We start from the raw sequence: 21,080 nt of genomic DNA, 5'->3' as shown, positions 1-21,080 counted from the left end.
CATGTTCTCCCAGACTAGGTCCTTGCCTGTTCCTCACTGGAGCAGATAGATGGTCACTGCTGGTGGGGCCTGCTGAGGGACATCTGCCCTGGTCCCTGTGGCACTGCTCTGTGGGGACAGCTAGGTTTGGGGACATCTGGGGAAGCCACCCCCACTTGGGTACTGCTGGGCACAAAGGTGACCCTGGCAGTGCTCAGGCACATCTCTGGGATGGTGAGTGCCCACCTGTGCCTGCAGGTAAGGGCACAAATTCCAAGGGGGATGGAGAGCAAGAACAGTGAGGAGAGGGTGGATCTTTGGTGTTCCATGCTCTGGATGCTTCAGGCTGCAAGAAGACACAAGCAAGGAGAAATCACGCAGAGAAATATTTATTAATCAAAGATTTTTAAAAAGTCTCAGTTTGGCTACAGAAACAGGGATGAAAATATCACTCCTGGTGGGAACCAGTACAAAAAAGCTCCTGGTTTATGTCCAGGCAGGGGCAGGAATGTGTGTCCTGAGGATTAATGCAGATAAAATCACACCTGTGGGCTCCTTAATCAGGAGCATTTAATGCATTTGGATGGGCCAGTGGCCATCTGTGTCCTGTACAGAAGGACTTCACCCTCATCATGGCTCCTCACTGATCTTGTGGAGGAATTCACCTCCTGCTTCTTTATAATGGTAGAATTCTTACAATTAATGAGCTGATTTCTCACATTGCCCTAATCAGCATTCAGTTCTGATCAATGGCAGCTCTGAGGGAGAGATGCAGGTCCACACCTGCAGAAGATTGTGCTCAGACCCTCTAAGACAAAATTTTCACTCTTGTTTTCATTCTCTCTGGGAGCAGCAGCTTGTGTAAGGTTTGGACACTTGGTTCCCCAAGGGTGAGCCTGGATTTGACGTGAGGAGCTGACAGAGCCACCACGTCCACATGAGGGATGGGCCTGCTGCGCAGAGCCAGACAGTCCTTTTGGCCTTCTAGCCTTGGGAAAAGTCATGCCAAATTCTCAGCGGGCTGGGGTGATCCTCATCATCTAAACAGAGTACAGCAGGTTCCCTGGGCAGGTGCTTGTTGGCCTCTTGGAGGAAGAGGTGGATGTGGTTGGCAGCGTCAGTGTCACCGTTGCGCTGGTAGGTCTCAGCCATCTTCAACAGCCTGTGCCCACATTCCCTCCTCTGGTCTGTCTGCACAGGAATTTTGTAGCATTCCATGAACTTGGCTTTTGCCCCAGCCGTGCATTTCTCCCGGTAGAGGAAGAAATCTCCCCAGGAGAGATTCAGGGCTTGCTGACATCTGAGGCTCAGGGTGCTGATTTGCCTCTGCAGCTCCTCATAAATCTTTTCTTCCTGTGATGGCGTTTTTATACCGAGGAACTCTGCCAACTGCAGCTTGACAAATGTAAGGTCAAGGTCAGGATGTTCCTGAACAATTTGCTGGAGTTCCTTGATGGCTTTACACCGTATCTTATTCTTTACTTTCTGATTTGCTTCAACCCACTGTTGCTTGTAGCAGTTGGCCAAGGCCTGGTAGAGAAGGTGGTAACCTGGGTCCTGCTGCAGGGCTTGCTGGATGATCTCAGACGCTTTCTGTGTTGACAGTGGCAACCAGAACAAAACTGATAGTTTGAGGACCTCGGGGTCAGAGCTGTTCTCTGCACATTCTTTAACTAAGCCAGTTGCTTTTTCCCTATCACCTTGTTTAAGTAGCTTGGCCAAATATATTTTGGCTCTGTAGTTTTCTGGCTGCTCGTCGACAATTCTTTCCAAGTGGATTTTGGCTTCTCTTTCAATATCAGGTTGCCAGGAGAAATTCCAGGAGGAATAAAGAGCCATTGCAAGCCCAGTACGGAAAGATTTGTTCTCTGGTTCAAGCATCAAGGCCATGTTGAAGCACTCTCTTGCCCGTTCCCCGTTTCGGGCTCTGATGGCCAGGAGGGACCAGCCTTTCTGGGCCTGGATGTGTGGGATCAGCCCCACATCCCAAGGAGTTGAGCAGAGCGGCTGAACTCGTTCCAGCCAGGTTTCAGCCTCCTGGTAGGAGCCCTGAAGGTAGTGGATCCAAGCATAATTCCCGTAGATGGTCAAAGAGCCAGCAGTAGATGTCCACAGATGCTTCTTGTCGTTGTGTTCCTCAGCAGCTTTGAGGCTCTGCAGAGCTTCCTTGCTGTGGTTGTTCAGCTGGTGCAGGTAGGCCTGGAGCCCCAGGAGGGCCACCTGGTTCTGCTGGGCTGTGTGCTTGATCTCAACATCCAGCTTCTGCAGGAGATGGCAAAGACTGAAAGAGTCGACACCCAGGCTCCAGGTGAAGTGACACTGAAGGGCATCCAGCTTCTTCTTCAGCTGCTCCTTGCTACGAAGAGGAAGTGATGAGTTATTAAAGGGTGTGCCCACACACAGGGAGAAAAAAGAGATGGGGAGCTGGAGGAGGAGACTCTCCAGTTGCTTAACACATCCCCTGCACTCAGGCTACTAAAGAACCCTCAAGTCCTTGTTCCAGTCAGCCCATTTTCCAGGGAGCTCTCTGTGAGCCTTCCCATTAGAGAACAGCAATGGTGATTCCATTGTGTTCCAGTGCCTGGAGCCAGGGCTGCTCCCTCACCTAAGGCAAAGCCCTGGGATGGGCTGAGAAAAGGGAGAGTGGAGCAGCCTCACCCACAAGCAGAAAGACTGGTTTTTCTCGTTTCACCTTCTGTGAGGAGGAAGCAGGGATTTGTGTCTTCAGCTGGAGGGTGAAGAAATGGCTCAAAAAAGAGCCCAGCAAGGTAAGGAGAGTGTTACACTGGAGTCTTTCTTCCATGAGGAAAGGCTGAGAGAGCTGAGCCTGTTCAGCTCAGAGAAGAGAAGGCTCGGAAGGATCTTAGAGCTGTAGAAATAGCTGAAGGGAGAATGCAAAGCAGTGCCAGGCTTTTTTAGTGGTGCCCAGTGCCAGGGCAAAAAGAGCACAAACAAGCCCAGGAAGCTCCATCTGCACATCAGGAAAATTAAATGTGAGCAGAAGAGAGGCCTTGCACATTTTTCCTGGACGGGTTGTACAGTCTCCACCCTCAGAGAGACTCCAGAGGTGTCTGGATGCAGTCAGGGTTGGCCCTGCTTGAGCAGAGCCTTGGACAAGGTGACTTTCTGAGGCCCTTTCCAGCCTTAACCACAGCGAGGTGCTGAGCCAGGATGCTGAGCCTTGTCCCCCCCACACCCTGTGGCTGTGGCAGCTGTGCCAAGAAGGGATGCTGTGCACTCACCTCATTGTTCCTGCGGGCATCATGTCACTGCCGAGGGACGATGGCTTGGCTGCACTTCCTCCAGCCAGCAGCAGATCCTGGGCAGAACAGTCTGTAACCTGGAGACTGGGCTTTAAATAAGGAAGCTTTCTCCTGGGTGGAGTCAGATGAAACCACTTGCCGAGGATGAAACGAAACAGGAAGAGTTGAAACCAAAAATGAAAGTGTTCTCTTCCTATCTGGAAGTTATCACCTTCCCTTGATAAAATGGAAGAGACAAGAGAGACAAGAAAGGGAACCCTGTGGTCAGAGCAGCAGGATCTGGACCCCCCTGGAGACCTTCTCCCTGCTGAAAAGGACTTTGGTGTGCAGCTTTTAGGTGTAAGGTGATGGAGGATCCATCGGAAAGGAAGCACGGCATCACTTTGGCATCATCAGTGATGAGTCAAAGGCTCCTTGTGGCTCTGCAGGACTTTGTCCCCAGGGCTTGTCTGAATCTGCCCCGTCAGTTTTGCTGGAGTTTCTCATCTGCCTGTCACAGAAACGGCCCGGCAAAAAGGGGATGGCAATTGCATTTGCACAGTTTGGTGTGTGGGGAAAATCCCAACTCCTTCCCTAAGGAGCAGGAAGAGCTGACAGAGCACAGGATGCTGAGCTGGAGATGGCCCCAGGGTTATCACCAGCTCACCAGGAAGCCACTGCTAACCACTGAGGTTTTGGGAGGTGACAGAAACCAGTGAAGTGACAGAAAAAATACAGGTAAAATGCAGGACACGTGGTATGTCTGGGTGTAACGGGGGATTGCAGCCCTGGGAAGAAAGATTCCAGTGGAGAGAACAGCAGAAAACACATTTTAAAAAGTAGCCTCAAGTAAACTCTGAACAGAGAAGGAAGAAACCACCAGCCTTAGAATCACATCCATCCCTCCCAGCTAAGAAGAAAAAACCCATCACTATTTCTCCCTCAGGATGCTGATGAGTCACTGCAGCAGGAAAGGAAGGAGGAGAATTTACTGCTGGAGGAGCAGGGTAGATGCTTTTATCCCCTGTTTATTTTTTTCTATTGCTGACAACCTTTAATAGAAAATGAGTAATTTGGCTATTAGTGTTAGCACTGCTGGGTGAACAATGAGTGATTGCTCTAGCTTGATTAGGCTGAAGCATTAATTAGACAACGGGTAACATCTAATTCTTGAATCTTCACATCAGCATCTTCTTTCAGCATCTTTCTGTGCATTTGGGCTCGACCAAGCTGCTTCTCTCTTGCCTGGGGTGGCCAGGATGGGGCTGTGTGAGTTGGGTGCTGGGCAGAAGTTTTGTCTCCCTGGTCTGGGGCAGAACTGGCAGGATGGAGGAGAAAATTCACTGCCCAAATCCCTCAGGCCTTGACAACAGTTCTTGGCTACTTCTGCTAATATTAGGGCTGGTTTGAGGATGATTACTGTTCTGTGCAGCAGCTATTAATATCATACAAAGCTTGGATGGAAGTCAAAAATAACAGCAAATGAGAAAACTACCAACCAGCAGCCAAATAGGAAGTACAGGCAAGGCTTGGTGTTGTGAAAGATAAATGGTGGGAAGGAAAAGCAAAAGAGCTGCAATGAGATGCAGAGGAAAAAATAATACAAATATTTTTGTTGGTGGTTTGAAAACAGTCCTTGGCTTCAAAACATTCTGTTACATCAAATAATACTGATCGAATTCTGAGCTGGTTGAAAGGAAATCCTGGTTTATTTGTCCAGAAAAAAACCTGTTTGTTATAAATTTCCTTCAGCTGATTCTGGGCCGCAAGGAAGGGGCTCTGAACCACCAGAGTGAGCTGCACCGTGGAGCAGGAAAGACAGAACCTGGAAAAAAAGACAGAACCTGTTCTGCAAAGAGTGCCTGCAGCACTGGGAAGCTTCAAGAAGCTCCATCTGAGTAGCCAAGGCCAGGACTAAAAATACTTTGAGGTGTGGCTGCAGAATTCCCCTGACACAGTCAGAGTCCTGGCTGAACATCTGTGAATTGTTTGTAACTTCCTTGCTGGCATTCGAGCCCAGGTGAGGCTGTTATGAGTAAGAGAACAGGTAACAAAAAGGTGTTTTCTGTTTGTCACAGTTTCCATTTGCACCTTTTCAGCTCCCACTGGCTGTGCTGCTCCCACGGGGAGTACAAACCTCTCTGGGGAAAGACGGCTTTAAACTTGATAAGCCTTTAACCTTTAATCCTCGCACAGAGGTGTTAAATTCACAACTTTGTACAAATCCCTGGCTGAAAACCGGGGGGTCTCCACCTACCTGGAATCTTGAGGAGAGAATCCTTTGCTATCAAGGTGCTGAAGGCCTGGCACAGGTGCCCAGAGCAGCTGGGGCTGTCCCTGCATCCCTGGAAATGTCCAAGGCCAGGCTGGATGGGGCTTGGAGCACCCAGGGCAGGTGGAACCATGGCAGGGACGTGGAACTGGATGATTTTTTAGGTCCCCCCCAAAGTAAACCTTTCTATGGCATCAGTATTTTTGATGTTTCAGGTGATGTTTCTCACAGAAAAAGGCAGGTGGAACCACGGCAGGGACGTGGAACTGGATGATTTTTTAGGTCCCTCCCAACATAAACCTTTCTATGGCCTCAGTATTTTTGATGTTTCAGGGGATGTTTTTCGCAGAAAAAAGGGCTTAGGGACTTCAAACCCTCCCGTTTTCCCTCCTGTCTGTTCGCTGGCAGTCTCTCCGAGGCGCTGCTGCAGGACTCGGTGCCAGCAGATGGCAGAGGCTCCCCACGGATGACTCTGCTGCGTTTTTTCAGAGCCGTTCTCACCCCAAGCTGTGAAAAAAGAGCGATGCTTTTCACCGCTTTTACATTTCTGCCTCGCAGCTGGATTCTTGTTAACAATATTCCAACCCACTGCCCTTTATTTGGATGAAAATATCCGTGTTTGGGAAGGAGGTGGTTTCCTGTGGCAGAAAACAGAGCAGGACCCTAGAGAGCTGCCTGGGGAAGGGTGTTCATCCTTCTGAGCTGAGCAGGGCCCAAGGGAAGGACTGGGCAGCATTTAAAATGAAAAAGGAAATATTTTTTTATGTAATATAGGCAGAAACTGTGAAACCAGTGTTGTTGTCTCATCTCAATATTTGCTCTCCTTGTTTCTAAATGCTTTGGGAGTGCCTCTGTGCACACCCTGAGTCCAACAGTGGTGCTTGGATCTACTGATTCCTCCAGACAAAGGTGGCCTGGGCTTTCTGCCTTGCTCACACCCGAGTGCTGGGTGACCCCTGTCGCCCTGATTTTGTAAGACTTTGTTAAGCCTTCTGATGTTTACATTCTTTCAACAAACTTTCTCACACACAGTTCTGTAAGTAACCTATGTTTTGCATTCTTTCATGGAAGTAGAGAGAATTAATAGACCCTTGGTCTGTCCAGTGGCATTGGAGAGGTGGCACTGTCACCCTCCAATCCACTGTCACCTTTGAAAAACTATAAATGTTGGAGTCAAAAAATAAAGTAGCTTCTTTTTTGTTCCCCTCGAGAGCAGCAGTGTCTGTGTCATCATTTCGTGCCTTATCACAACAGACCCCCAGAGCCTGGGTTTGTGCAGTGACACAGGGAGCTCTGAGTGGAGCTGGCAGGGAACAGCCGCACTCCAGACACTCCCGATTCCCCCAAATCCAACAGGGGATGCTCGTGGTGTTTTTTCTCCGCCGGGCAGCCACTCAAGCACAAAATTGAGCTGTTGTGCATTTCAAAACCTTCCAAATACCTTCCAGAAGCACCTTTCCCTCCTGAATGAATCCATCTCCAAAACCAGGAGGCTTTGGCTGCCTGTTTACAGTCACTGCAGAGGCTTGATCAGCGCGGGAGGAACGATTCCAGGGAGCAGAGCAGGGATGATAGCCAGGGCTTCAGTTAACTGCCCCCAGCTCTCGCCATCCCCAGGGTGTGTCTGGAGGGGCTGGAAGACACCGAGATACCAAGGGAGGGCAGCTTATCTCCCGGAGCAAAGCCTTCCCTGCTATCTGCGCCCCGGAGACACTCAACTGTCTTCCAACTGCTCTGATGGGGTGATAAACGCGGAGTATTCGCTGCTCTGCCAGGCTGGGAAGCTCCAGGGGCTCATCTGGGGCAGGGAGAGCAGCAGCAGCTCCCAGCTGGGCAGCGCTGGGAGAGGTTGGGATGTTGGGAGGTCTTAACTCTCCCTTTTGGTCCAGCTCCTGCCCTGTGAGGGGATGCAGCCATCACCTGGGAGCGAGGAAAAGTCCAGGAAATTCAAAAAGGAAAGTTCAAGAAAAGGCAGTGAAAATTCAGGAAGAACTTCATGGAAAGGGTGGTCAGGCTTTGGGAACGTGGCACTCAGTGCTCTGTGAGGGGCTGTAGCCATCACCTCGTCTGGGAGCAAGGAAAAGTCCAGGAAATTCGAAAAGGCAGTGAAAATTCAGGAAGAATTTCATGGAAAGGGTGGTCAGGCTTTGGGAAGGGTTGGGCTGCTGGAGGTGTCCAGGGAATGACTGCATGTGGCACTCAGTGCCCTGTGAGGGGATGCAGCCATCACTTCGTTTGGGAGCGAGGAAAAGCCCAGGAAATTCTAAAAGGCAGTGAAAATTCAAGAATAACTTCATGGAAAGGGTGGTCAGGCTTTGGGAACGTGGCACTCAGTGCTCTGGTGGGGGTGACAAGGTGGGGATCAAGCTTGGTTGGTCTCAGAGGGCTTTTCCCACCTGAGTAACTCAGGGATTCTGTGTGAAACGCTGGAAGTGGCTCCTGCAGCTCCACTTGGAGCAGTCCCTGAATTCAGACACCCCTCAAGGGTTTTGTTTGGGAACATCCAGGACCTGCTCAGTCATTCCAGGGGCCTGGGAATGGTTCAGCTCAGAGCACAATGAGGGCCTGCAGAGAGCAGCCACTCTTTTTTACTCTTTCTTTGTTGTTTGCTCCAGAAATGAATCGATGAGGAGCTGGCCAGGCCCACCATGAGAGAGTTCAAGAGAATCCATGGGATTTTTGGTGTTGTTGACTAACGAAAGCCAAAGCACAAGGGAAAATCAGAATTTCTGATCCCAGCAGCTGGTCCAAAGGCACGTGGCCCTGCTATCACGGCATAACGTAATGAAAAATTGCGGTGTGCAGATTTGATAAGATTGCAGCAGCAGCAGCTCTCACTGGCAATTAACAGAGGAGTTTCTGTGTGTGGAAGGAATCCGTGGATCTCAGTTGTTCTCCAGACAAGGAGCTGATGGAGGGTAATGCCAAGAAGGCCGAAATGTCAAAACTTCCAAGGGTGATGGATCAGATGAGGGTTATAATTGAGAGAGGAGAGACATCTCAGTGTAGTAAGGAAAAAACAGGGCAGAGATGCACTGAAATTCATAGCACATGCTCAGGTGATTTGGGGAAGATTAAATTCACTCTGCAGGTGCCAGAAAGCCAAGAAGGGAACCTTAACCCAGAGAGGGTGGAAAATAGCTAAGGAAGAATGCCAAAGGTTTCTCTTAAAACAGAGGCTGAAGATCAGAGAGAATTGTGTGGTGTTGGGATTGGGAAAACCGTGGAACAAGCACTTAAACGGGTTGTTTGTCAGCACCACAGAGAATGAGAAACTGCAACGGTAATTGGGCACGATCCAACCATCCCGAGCAAAGATAATTGAGCTAATTTACATCTACAACGATGTTCTGAGCGCTGTGCTCCCAGAAGAGGCTGTAAATACATAAAGTTTTATGGCTTTTGATACTGTTCCACATGGCCCATGAGAAAGAGAAAGAAACGCTTCGGATAAAAGCACTCCAGAGCGGATCCAAGACTGCAACAAGCCCTGCACGGAGGACAACTGTCTGTGGTTTCCTTGCAGAGCAGAAGGGAAGAAGTAAAGTGTGTTTTTCAGGCGTAAAGAATTGGATCAGGAATGGTGGAACAGCTCCTGGATTGGCCAGGGGAATATTTTCTCCTCACCTTTCTTGGTGGAGGCTTCTGTAGATAGCATGGAAAGGAAGGTAATTTTAATTGCCATGAAATTAATAATGGCTCTCCCAACCAGGGATGGAGGCTGGGTATTTCTGCAGACAGATCCTGAAACATCCCTGCTCCCTCAAACGCTGTGTTTCTCTTGGGCTGCTGCTCTCCGAAATGGCAGCGCTCCCTCCTGAGAAGGATTTTATCTTTTGCCAAAGTCCCAAACAAGAGATTACATGATGTGATTTCCTGTGCGAGCAGGACTGGCTTTAACGACCCACTGAACCCCTCGGCCTTGAAGGTTGAGGTTTGTTTTCTTGAGCTTTAGCTTGGCACCGACCCAGCAAAGCCTTTGTGTCCTAACTTTTATCTAAACACACGCAACAAAGAACGGGGAGAATAAAAACATGCAGTGTTTTTTAGAAAGAGAAAACAAAGTCTGTCTCCCTCTCCCCAATTCTGAGTCTTCCTCCATCAGCTTTCAGGAAACAAAGGGACAGAGGTGAGCTCTTTTCTCTAAACTATAATTTCCCCCCAGTGAGACCACAGCTCCCTGCTCGCTCCTCTGTCAAGCGGAGCTGGAGGTGGTTGTTTCTCACCCAGGCACGTCTAACAGCCTCATCCATTCTTTTCTCGTGGCTTTTTCTCCTCTTTTTCAGCTAAGAGCACCTGAAGCTCTGCGAAGGCTGTCAGAGCCTTCCTGAGTGGTTTATTTTTAGCAGCACGAGGCCCTGGGGAACGCCGTGAGTGGTGTAGAAACACTTGAAAATACCAAACCCCCCTTTCCGCACAAGTGAGCTCTTAAACCTGCCCAGACTCCTAATGGCTTCATCCAGTCCTTGTGGTCGTATTTCATTCCACGGGGTTTTATTTGATGTTTCAGCCCCGAGACGTTTCTCCCCACGTCAGTGCTCGTCGGGTCCCTGGATCCCTCTCTCTGAAGAACCAAAATCCTGAAACCTCCTGCCCCGAGAGCCTCGGATGAGCCCCGTGGCACCGGGCTGCCTCTGACCCCGTGCAAGGAGAGCCCCTGATGGTTTTCCCAGCCAATCTTCCTGGGGAGCAGCTCCTCTCACCGAGGCTCTGCCGTGCGGGCATCTCGTGGTTCCATCCGGAGCCGGGGCTCAGCAGCCAAGCAGAATTTCCTTTGAGCTGCAGATAAGCAGATTCTGGTGATAGGGAGGCCCTGCTCAAGCTGCCCCTGGGGTTCCAGCTTTGAGAAAAGCCTCGAGGGCTGAAGGGGAAGGAAGTGTTTAATGCTGTGGACATAGGAGATGGAGAGAAAAAAAAACCAGCCAGGGATGCATCGGCCTCAAACACATTCCCTGGGCTGCCCAGGGTGGGCATCCCAAAGCAGCCACGGGGCTGCAGCCAGGCAAATGCTTTCTGAGCCCCTGTTTGGTGAGAATTCCTCAGGAATTGGCAACAAAGAGTCAGCTCATTGTGCAGGAAGCCTCAATCAGCCGTGGAGAAAGCGGATCACATATTGAAAAATCAAGTTGTCTTTGTGAACAACATGAATGATCAGATTACAGAAAGCAAATCCCTGAAGAAAAAAAAAACCAATTCCAGGCTCTTCACCGAAGGCTCAGAGCACAGCTGAGTGCTGAGACATGAAACGTGTCAGGGCATGCACAGCATCGCTTCTTAGAAATCACAGCTTCTCTCAGCATCAGCAGAATTTAAAAATGTAATAATTTCCACTTCCAGAGAGCAGAGGGAAATGGCACCCGGCGCTGCACGAGTGTTGTCGGAAAGATGGAGCAGGACAGCAAAGTTGTGGTCAAACCCAGCAGAAGATACTTTTAGTCAGACTGGCCCTTGAAAGAAAATCTTAGAAAAATCGATAGCAAATCAAGCCCAAAGAGACCAAGGACTTCTGGAGAAGTGCTCCCTAATTTCAGAGGTCCATCTGTGCTCCAGCAACAAACTAATGGAGGGCAGAGAAACACAGCTAAAAAGTTACACCACGGTTGGAAATGCACAGATTGGAGGGAAAAAAATGTGATCCAAGGGTTCCAGGAGAGAGACTGAGTGTGGGAACCCCTCATTTTGGGGTCACCTGCCAGAGTAGCTGATGGCTGGGCAGAATATCCAGGAACAGACTTGGTCAGGGAGAGGCAGAACAGGACAAGGATCTGCAGCTCAGGGACCTTGAATCCCAGGTCCTGCTGTGTCCTGGTGGGATGGGAACTCCTCCCAGAGGGTCCCTGGTGATGGGTAGAGGGGACAGAGGGACACCTACGTCCCCATCCCGGGAAAAGCATCACAGCTCTGCCCACGTCTTCCAGGAGCTGCCTCCAGATGGTGCTCCAGCCAATTTTCTGGGATTTGAAAGGATTTTTGATCGTCCCACAGATGGCTTTTCCGGGCTGGGTGCTAAGGAAGGAGGGTGGCCCTGTGCTGAGCCCTTGTAGGGAGCCTTCGGCTGCCCCTGCCATGCTCTTCCTCACTGTGAGCAGCTCCTCGTTCCCAGCAGCTCCTCATTCCCAGCAGCTCCTCATTCCCAGCAGCTCCTCATTCCCAGCTCATGCACTGGGAGCCCCCGAGGCTGACCAGGAATGAGTCACAAGCAAGGTCCCTGTAGGAAAGGAGAATTATGGATTCATAACCTTGACTGTTCTGGGTAGGAAAGGTTTATTTGTGCAGTTTGCTTTATAAATAACCCAGAAAGCAGCAGCTTTGTTTTTCATGGTCTCAGACTCATGTGGAGGAACCTCATCCAAGCCCTGCTCTGGGCCCTGGGAGTGCTGGCCAGGGAGAGCAGTCCCTGTGTTTGTTTAGTGACTCAGAATGCAAAACTCACCACGAGATAAGGCCAGGGAGGGGGGCCAGTGGCTCTGTGGACAGCACTGAGGACCCCCCTGCTCCTTCTGGCCCTGGGGTCTCACCAGTTATCCTCCATCCCTTCTGGGAATCCCACAGGGGCTCCTCATGGATCTCAAGTGTTGGATCTCGAGCGAGGGATAAAGGGTTAAAAAGAAACAGGAGCAATTTAGTGGAGAAGGGAAAGATTTGAGGTCAAAGAGCAAAATGTTCCCAGAGGGTTTCACGGAGGGAACCTGTGGAGTCACCACAGAGATGACTCCAGGGAGAAACTGAGATCCTGAGAGGGGAAATTAACCCTGTACGGGCAAGGGTAAGGCTGGCATTTTAAATCTGCCAGCAGGGATGGTGCTGCAGCAATCCTGTTCTGCAGGGATGAGGGATCAGGGGTGTTGTACCAGGAAAGGCAGTGCTTGCCAGGCTGGCTGCTGCCCCACAGAAAACTCCTTGCTGCTCCCACTCCCAGCCCTGGAAACAGGAGAATCCCTCGTGTCCCCTGTGCAGGTGGGGACAGAGAACAGCATCCATGAAGAGCTTTTTTACCACGTGGGATTGTTTCCATCTCTCCACCACACAGTGTCATTCTCCCTTTCACAGGAAAGGCTCCAGCTGCTGTTTTTATTGCAGGACCTGAGTGCAGGAAAGGGGCAAAGGCTTTTTAGCACCGAGGATGGTGCTGAGAAATGGAGAGGTCTGGCAGGGATGGGCCAGGGTCTGACAGGAGCCTGCTGATGAGCAGCTAATGAGCCTGGAAACTTTGCCAGCCTCAGGCACAGAGAACTTTGCAAAGTGAGTGGAAAAAAAGGCATGGAGTGAACAGAAAGGCCGTGCTCAGCACTCGGGGATGCTCAGCCTCTTTCTCCCCTCGCAAAGGGCCCTTCCCCAGGTGGTTTTGCCTTCCCTCAGCCTGATTTGCAGAGCACTCAGGATTCCAACAAATCTGTAAAACTGGATACTTCCCTGGCCCAGCCCACTCTTCCTTCAGCCCTTATCTGCCCTTACCTGTCTCCACTAGGTCACTTTAAAAGTCCCAGACACTTCCTTCCTTTGTTTGTCTTGGCCTGAAAGGGAAATGTCTTGTGTGTCAAAGGTTTAGTGCAAATTCCTGTCCAAGCTCTTTACTACCTCTGGCCTTGGTAAATCAAACTCCTTCTCCCAACTGGGGATTTGCAGAGTGAATCAGGTTCTCTCCCCACATTCTCCCTCTCCTGCCTGCACATGGGATTGAGATGGAGCAGCAAAACAAGGGGTTAAATCCCTCCAGGCTTAAATTTGGGGTGGAAAAGAAGTTCTGGGTTTCGCATGTGTTTGCACAGAGGCAGAGTTTCTCAAGGGCTCTCCTTTCTCTTTAGGAAATTCACCTGGGCTTAGAGACCCAAAGCAGCACAGGGGGGTCCTGGCCAGAGGTGGGCAGGGGGCACGGCCTCGCTGAGCTCTGCCTGGACTCTGAGGAAGGATTTCCCCATGGAAAGGGTGGCCAGGCCTTGGCAGGGCTGCCCAGGGAGGTTTGGAGTGCCCATCCCTGGAGGTGCCCAAGGAAGGGCTGGAGGTGGCACTCAGAGCTCTGGGCTGGTGACAAGGTGGGGACAGGTTGGGTGGGCTCTGGGCTAGGGACAAGGTGGGCATTGGGGACAGGTTGGGTGGGCTCTGGGCTCAGGTTTGGGTGGGCTCTGGGCTGGGGACAAGGTGGGCTCTGGGGACAGGCTGGGGGGGCTCTGGGCTGGGGACAAGGTGAGCTCTGGGGACAGGTTGGACTCGATGATCCCTCCGAGCTTTTCCAGCCTCAGGGATTCTGGAAGTCTGTCACCTCTGCGCTCTTTCCCCAGGGCACACGGAGGGAGACTGACAGTCCCTGCCACCCTGGAAGGGTGAAAGCCACGGTGCCACCTCCACAGAGGGATCCTGGTGCCCCAGCTCCATCCTTTGCCCGTGCTGGGCTGCAGCAAAGCAGGAGCTGTCCCGGGAGGAGCGCTGCAGGCAGCAGGTGCAGGAGCAGAGCGTGGGGCCGAGCCCGGTGCTGCCAGGGAGGGCCGGGCTGGGTCACCACAAGCCGACCACGCAGGAGGTGCTGCAGTTGGGAGCCCCTTCCTCTGCAGGTGAGCACCTTGATGTCAGCTCCGCGAGCTCCCGCGCGGTCGCTGCGCGCCTGACTGCGGCGGGGCCGGGGCTGGCAGCTGCTGAAACCACAGCCCGGGGGAAGCCAGCTCCCCAAACCTCGCTGAGAGCAGCCTGTGCTGCAGCAAAACAAACCCTGCCTGGCCCTTCGCACCCCGGCCTCGTGGGCAAACAGGAAACTGCCAGCAAGGGTGGGAGGGCGAGGCTGCAGGCTCCGGGAACGGAGCCTGGGCCCCACCTGTGGGTGATTTCCAGGTGAACGTTTGGGTTTACCTGGCCAGCTGATGCACTGGCAGCCAAAGCAGGGCACGAGCTGGGCACTGGCATCGCCTCCCCTGAGCTCTGCCTGCGGATGAAACGTTAAACTGCTGCAGCACCTGCCCCAGCAGCGGCTCAGGTGCCAGTGCTGCCGTTAGAGCCGCCAGGAAAACTGGGGAAGAGCCAAGAGATGGGTTCAGCCCTGGGTTTCTTCATGCCAGGGCCACTCTGCCTGATGCCAGGGCTTCAGAGTAGGTCACGCTCCCTTTCCTTCCCCACAATGCCCCTTCCAGCTCTGAGCTCCTCCAGGAACGTGGAATAAATCACAAAACCCCAGAATGGTTTGGGTTGGAGGTGACTCCATGCCATGGACAGGGGCAGCCCCATCTTTCCTGGTTTGCCCCTCTTTGACAGCCCCAAAACGAACCACGATGAGGAAGAGCAGCCTCTCCTGCTGCTCTGCGGCCGGAGGGGGCAGGAAGAGGACGCTGATCTCAGCAAGGCACCTCCACCTTTCTCCACCTCTGTTTTTCCATCCTGGTCCTGTCCTGCCCTCCCTTAGCACACGAGAATGCTCGGAGTGTTTCACCACCACTGCTCAAAGCTTTCCATTGTTGCAATTCCCAGCACCACCCTGGAGCTGCCTCGGTTCAGCACCTGCCCGTTGGTGACATTTATTCCATCTGTGGTGAGCTGGGGCTGTCACAAAGGCACAGCAGGACCTTGTTGATGGCAGTGCAAGAGCAAACAGCTCTTTGTGGCTGCTCCTGCTGAGCCCAGCCTGAGATGCTCCTGGCCCTGGCACTCAGAGGCTGTGACAGGAGCCAAGAGCCACCAGGGGACACGGGGGGGGTTGATGGATTACAAAAGTGGCCGGGAAATTTCTCATACGTTTCCTGCAAGGTTTGAAGTCAGTCCTCCCTGTGTGACACCTCATCCCTCCTCTTCACAGCTGCTTCTCATTTTCCAGCCATAATCCTCGTGTTTTGTTAGCTTTTTATTTTTTTTTAAATCATTTTTTTTTGGAAGGTGGGGGGCTGTGTTTAACAGCTGCACACAATTCCCCCCTGGCCATGCCTGCACCCATCACTAAATATAGCCTCAGACAGGCCAAACAAATGAGCAAGGCTGGGGTTAATAATCATAAAATGGAGTTCAGCTGTCTCTGAACTGTGATTTACTGGGACCCAGGCCAGGCAAGATCCTCCTCACGCCCTCGCTGCAGAGTTGTCCGCAGGGACCAACCCCTTCAAAAGAGGAGAAATTATTTCAAATGCCTTTTCTCCAGCTGAAACTTGAGATGGGAAATGGCTCAAGCAGATTAGCCAGTGGGTGAGGTCTGCAGGGCGGTGCTGGTGATGCCTCCTCCATGCTCAGATGCTCAGAGCTGGGAGAACAGGTGAGTTGAACCTGCCTGTGCTCCCCTCTGGGCTTCCTGCTGGATGAACAGTGGGAAGGAACATCCCTGAAGCAGGAACACGTGCTGGGGCTCTCCCAGTCAGCGAGTGCATCCCACTGGGAAGGTCCCTGGGGTCACAGGTGTGAGGGGCATGGGTGTCTCACATCCAAAACCTTCATGGACACAGACTGGGGACAGCTGAGCCCTTTTTCTGAGCCAGGAGCACCCTGAGAGCCCCCAGACTGATATCTCTGTTCCCTGCTCATCCTCACACTGGTGTGCAGCACCTGCACAGCTGGAATTGTGCCCTAATTCCCAAGAGAGACTGGAGACAGCTGAACCCTTTTGTGAGCCAGGAGCACCCTGAGAGCCCCCAGACTGCGATCTCTGTTCCCTGCTCACTCCTCACATTGGTGTGCAGCTCCTGCAGAGCTGGAATTGTGCCCTAATTCCCAAGAGAGGCTGAGCCTCAGACAGGGGCACAGGGCAGGCTCTGGTTGGGGTCTGGGCCACCCCAGTTCTGCCCCTGGGGTGCACTGAACACCTTCCCCTGCATGGCTGTCAGGAGGCCACGGTGCCACACGTGTGGCACTGCCACCTTTGCCCCAGACATGCGAAGGGTCTGGGTCTCTCCCAAGTGCCCTCCCGGGTCCTCAGGGTATTTTTAGTCGCCGTTTCTCGCAGCCGTAACTCTTCTCCTCCTGCAGAAACAAACCTGCTCCTTCCCTGCCTTCTATGGAGAGATGTGGCTGCAGGCAGCTCCCCTTCCCTGCCTCGGGCATCTGCTGCCCACGCTGCTGCTCCTCCAGCCTCTCAGCCACTGCTCTGCTTTGTGTCTGAGGGCACTGCTGGCAGATCCCTTCTCCCGGGCAGGGAGGGGATCCCGGAGGTGTGGGAGCCAGGACTGAGCTCTTGGAGGGCACTGCTGGCAGATCCCTTCTCCTGGGCAGGGAGGGGATCCCAGGGGTGCTGGGAGCAGGGTTGTGGCTGCTGGGAGCCAGGACTGGGCTCCTGTCAGCACGTTTGGGTCTGAGCGGGCTCAGGAGCCTGGGGCTCAGCAGCACAGCATGCTCCTTGTGCCTGAGCTGGGAGGGAGCAGGTCCTGAAGGAGATACAGGGGTTTTCAGCAAAGCTCAAACTGGTACCCAAAGGTTTTCCAAAATCCATCTGCCCCTTTGCGTTGCTAAACAGCATCTGGGACCTGCTGTGGCCTCGCTGGTGACAGAAACAGCAGCCTGGATTTTCCACCTGCTCATCACAGAACGGGTTGGGTTGGAAGGGGCCTGAGGCCCATCCAGTCCCCCCCCTGCCATGGGCAGGGACACCTCCCACCCTCCCAGGTGAGCTTTCCTGGTCTCTTCACCTTTGAAACACAAAGATTTTCATCTTTCACCCTCTTTCTTCCTCCTGGGAGACTTTGGTCAGTCGTCCCAATCAGCCAGGATTGCCTCACTTCCCCAGGTCTGGAAATGTCTCTTTGTTAAGCAGGGCAGTGTCTCTTATCTCCTCCTGGCCTTTGAGCAGCCCCGCTTTTGGCAGTTCCTGCCTCTCCTTACACCTCACATGCAAATGATGCAAAGGTCCAACTAGGCAAAAGTTTGTAGCTCATTGCAGGAGCTGGCTCAGCCCTGGAGAGGAGTGACCCTGGCCTGGGCACCCAGTCCAGCGTGGCTGGTGGCCAAAATCCCTCCTCAGCACATCTTGCCCACGGCCATTGCCTTTCTCCTCAGATCTTTCCCTGGGATCGTTATTTTATCTTTTTTTTTTTTTTTTTTTTTTTTTTTCCCTCCTGTTTCAGAATACCAGGTTCTTTTACCTGAGAACAGTGTCATAAAAATGCCATGAACAATTTTTTTTTTTTTTCACCCGTGGGACTTCTGCAGGGCTGGCATCACTTGGCTTTTAGAGGTGGGAGGAGGATGACCACGCTCCTCCTTTTCCACTGCCATTGTTCCCATTGGCACGAAAAGATAATTACAGCTTGGGCTGGAAATTGCCAGCACAGGTTGACTGTGATTCTCCAGCCCAGGAGCAGGGCAGGGAGCCCAGCTCCCCTCCCGGGAGAGTTTCTGTGCTCTCTGCACAAAGCAGGGCAGCCTCAGCGGATGAGGTGGAGCCCGTCCCTCTGGAAGGCTCCCGGGAGGATCCTCCTGGCTGCTGGAGATTTTCCTTCCCTGGGACAGAGGCAAAACCCGCAGCCAGCCCCACATGAGGCCAAGTGCTGTTGTTGGACACGGTGGGTGAGGCAGGAAGAGCATCACCGTGTCCTCCTGGAGCTGAGCCCTGAAGGTCCTTCAGCAAGGTGAAGGTTACACCCTTGGAAAGGTTTTGGGGGTGGGAATTCCAGGTGGAAGGAGCCACCTCCTGGAAGGACTCAGGCTTGCAAGCGCTGCAGGACAGTCCCTTGGTTTCCTCCCCTCTCTCCTGCTTTTCTTCTTGCACTCATCATCCTCATGAGCTCTTCCAGGCTGGGCTCCCACCGGGAGAGCAAAGCTCAGAGCTGGGGCCCAGCTCCACTCAGATCCAGCAGATGAGGCTGTGTCCCTGTCCCTCAGCATGTCAGATCTAGCAGTTGATGCTGTGTCCCTGTCCCTCAGCATTTCAGATCCACCAGATGAAGCTGTGTCCCTGTCCCTCAGCATTTCAGATCAGTTGATGCTGTGTCCCTGTCCCTCAGCATGTCAGATCCAGCAGATGAGGCTGTGTCCCTGTCCCTCAGCAGATGAGGCTGTGTCCCTGTCCCTCAGCAGATGAGGCTGTGTCCCTGTCCCTCAGCATTTCAGATCAGTTGAGGCTGTGTCCCTGTCCCTCAGCAGTTGATGCTGTGTCCCTGTCCCTCAGCATTTCTGCAAACCCAGAGCAGATGCTGCTGGAAGAAGCTGGGCCGAGATTTTGCTGTCTTGGGTGGAAGTTCCCATCCCAGGCCAACCCCAGGACTGTCAGATGAGGAAACAGCACTTTTCTGACCCCAAAATCCCAGAGCTCGTGTCTGGGAAGTTGTGTTTCAGCAGCTGAGGTCTGGCCCTGGCTGTACCCTGGGATGGGGCTTGGAGCAAGCTGATTTAATGGAAGGTGTCCCTGCCCAGGGCAGGGGAGGAACAAGCTGAGCTTTAAGAGCTTTAAGGCCCCTTCCAACCCAAACCATTCCAGGATTTTGTCTCTGTACGGTTTTCTCTCCCATTTCCCACCTGCTCTCTCAGGCTGCCCCGTTTCCCTTCGTTTCTCACCAAAAAGCACAACTTCCCTTCCCACTGGGACCGGGAGCGCCGGGTTAATGCCGCCGTCATCGGGTGTCAGCGCTGCACAACCGCTTAACCCTCTCCGGGATGGCAAAAACAAAAGCAAGAAGAGGAGGAACCGAATTCTGTGCCGGTGACACTTTCTCCCGGCCAACAAACAAAAGTTTTACGAGCTGAGCCCTCTGGATGCTGCATTCCAGCTTGGTAACATTTCGGTAACACATTGCAAACGTTTGACTCATAGAAACTTGGACGGCTGCGGCCGGGGGAGGGGGAAGAGCGTCACATTCCCATTCCCGGGCAGGGTTTGGTTGTCGGATTTTTTTTTTTTTTTAAAGAACTGAAACTTCTCTCTGTTTAATGAAAAAAAAAAAAAAAAAAAAGTGTTTGAGCCGGACGATTTCCACCGGCGCTCTCATTGTGTTTGGGAGTGAGGGGCTGGGGGGGAGGGCTCTGCTGCCAAGGGAGGGACCCGGGGCAGCTGAACTCGCTTTTCTTCTGCAAGTTTTTTCTTTCTTTCTTTTTCTTTTTTTTTTTTTTTTTTTTTTTTTTTTTTTTTTTTTCCTTCTCCCTCTGTGTTCCCAGGGCAGGGTTGGCTTTCTAGGTTTGATAAAGCATTTCCTTCCATTGTCATTCTATACGGCCTCTGGGCCCTGCGCTCGGTCCCTCCCCTTTGCCGTCCCCTCTCTTTCTCTCTCTCTCTCTCTCTCTCTCTCTGTCTCTCTCTCTCTTCCTGAACTTTAGTGAATCTTGAGATATAAAGAAAGCAGCTGCCTCCCTTAAGCACAGCTTGAACAATGCGACCTCCTCTCCAAGGGCTTTAATTCCTCTGGATGCAAGGACAAAGCCAGGGTGAGTAGCCTGCTGGTGGCTCTGCCGGTCCCGGTGTCGGCTCCCGCAGCGCCCGCTCCTCCGGTGCCCGGCTCCGGGGGGATCAGGTAGAACCGGAGCAGAAGCTGCGAGTGTAAAACCCCCCCAAACCCAGCCACCAGCGCCCCGGGGAAGCGCTGGCGGTGTCCCCACAGCCGCTGTCCCCGTGGATGCTGTTCCCAGGTAACTCCTGCTGGAGAAGGCTCTGCCACCCGCGCGTGTCCCCGGGTTTGGGGCACCACGGGCTCCCCGCCGCAAAACCGGGCAAAACCTGGCTCTGGGCAAGGTGGGAGGAATCCTGACCTCAAAGGCAAAGCAAAACAAACGTGATGCAATGAGGCGTGACTGAGCCGGGCTGCGGGAGGAAGATCCCCGCAGGATGCTGGAGTGGGATTTGGGAAGGCGCTGATGGGGGAGGCACATCCAGCGGCTTCGTGCGGGTTCTGGGGGTGCGGAAGGAGGGCAGCGTGTGCCGCGGGGTCTGGCTTTGCCCCGGGGATCTGCTTGGATGGCCTCATGCGCAAAAAGCAGGAGAAATCCGGCACGGCTGGGCAGGAGCCTGGCGCGTGTTAATGAAGGGGATTCGGGACCAGTGATGAAGCTGCTGCTGGACGGGCATCTCCCAGGACGGGATGCCAGCCTTTACCCTCCCAGGAAACTGTAACTGAGCCTGGGGTGTGCTGGTGGATGACACAGCCCGGGTGGGATGAGCCCCGGGCTGAAGAGGGAATTTCGTGCAGCCCAGCACGGCCCAGATGTTGTTATCTGGTGGCTCCCCCCGCCTCTGAGTTTTTCCTCTTCATTCCGTGTGTCTCCAGTGTCTGCTGGCTGGGATAAAACATGATTCACAGGATCCTGGGCCTCGTAAACAGGGAATGATCAAACAAGGCATAAAAGAACATTTTTATTGCTCGTTAGGGCTTCACTGAGACCGTCTGGGGCTCTGTGTCGGTTCAGGTAGCTGCTGGAGCACAGCACGTTTTTGTAGCACAAATTTAAAAATTCCCCCGTGTTCTGCAGCACAAAACTGCTCAAAACAAGACTGGAAGTTCTTTAGGGGACCTGCAGAGCTCCTGGTTTGTGCAAAGTCCTTAGAGAGCCTGTGCAGTTCTATCGTGGGGCAACTCAGAGTGGGTTTGATAGAGTTTTGAGTTTTTCCCTCCATAAAAAACCATTTCTGGTCTAACTGGGAGCAGTTCCTTCTGTCCCAGTGCAGCTGTGTTTGTTTGTGCCACTTGTTTTTGATCTCTGCT

General features: G+C 52.7%; 1 protein-coding gene across 1 annotated transcript; it reads right to left on the bottom strand.

The window, feature by feature from the left end:
* Window positions 1-380: 380 nt before the first annotated feature.
* LOC121353983 (interferon-induced protein with tetratricopeptide repeats 2-like) lies at window positions 381-19,005 on the bottom strand. Its single transcript, XM_041468243.1, has 3 exons — window positions 18,946-19,005; window positions 3,222-3,298; window positions 381-2,335 (listed from the first exon to the last, which is right to left on the bottom strand). Exons 1-3 carry the CDS (start codon window positions 19,003-19,005, stop codon window positions 964-966), a joined length of 1,509 nt encoding a protein of 502 aa, XP_041324177.1. The 3' UTR covers window positions 381-963.
* Window positions 19,006-21,080: the final 2,075 nt, after the last annotated feature.

This window comes from Pyrgilauda ruficollis, unplaced genomic scaffold (genome assembly GCF_017590135.1).
Source record: "Pyrgilauda ruficollis isolate IOZ18807 unplaced genomic scaffold, ASM1759013v1 scaffold215, whole genome shotgun sequence".
Classification (NCBI taxonomy): Eukaryota; Metazoa; Chordata; class Aves; order Passeriformes; family Passeridae; genus Pyrgilauda; species Pyrgilauda ruficollis.
The sequence above is the reverse complement of the archived record's forward strand: the minus strand, read 5'-3'. Positions and strand labels throughout refer to the sequence as shown.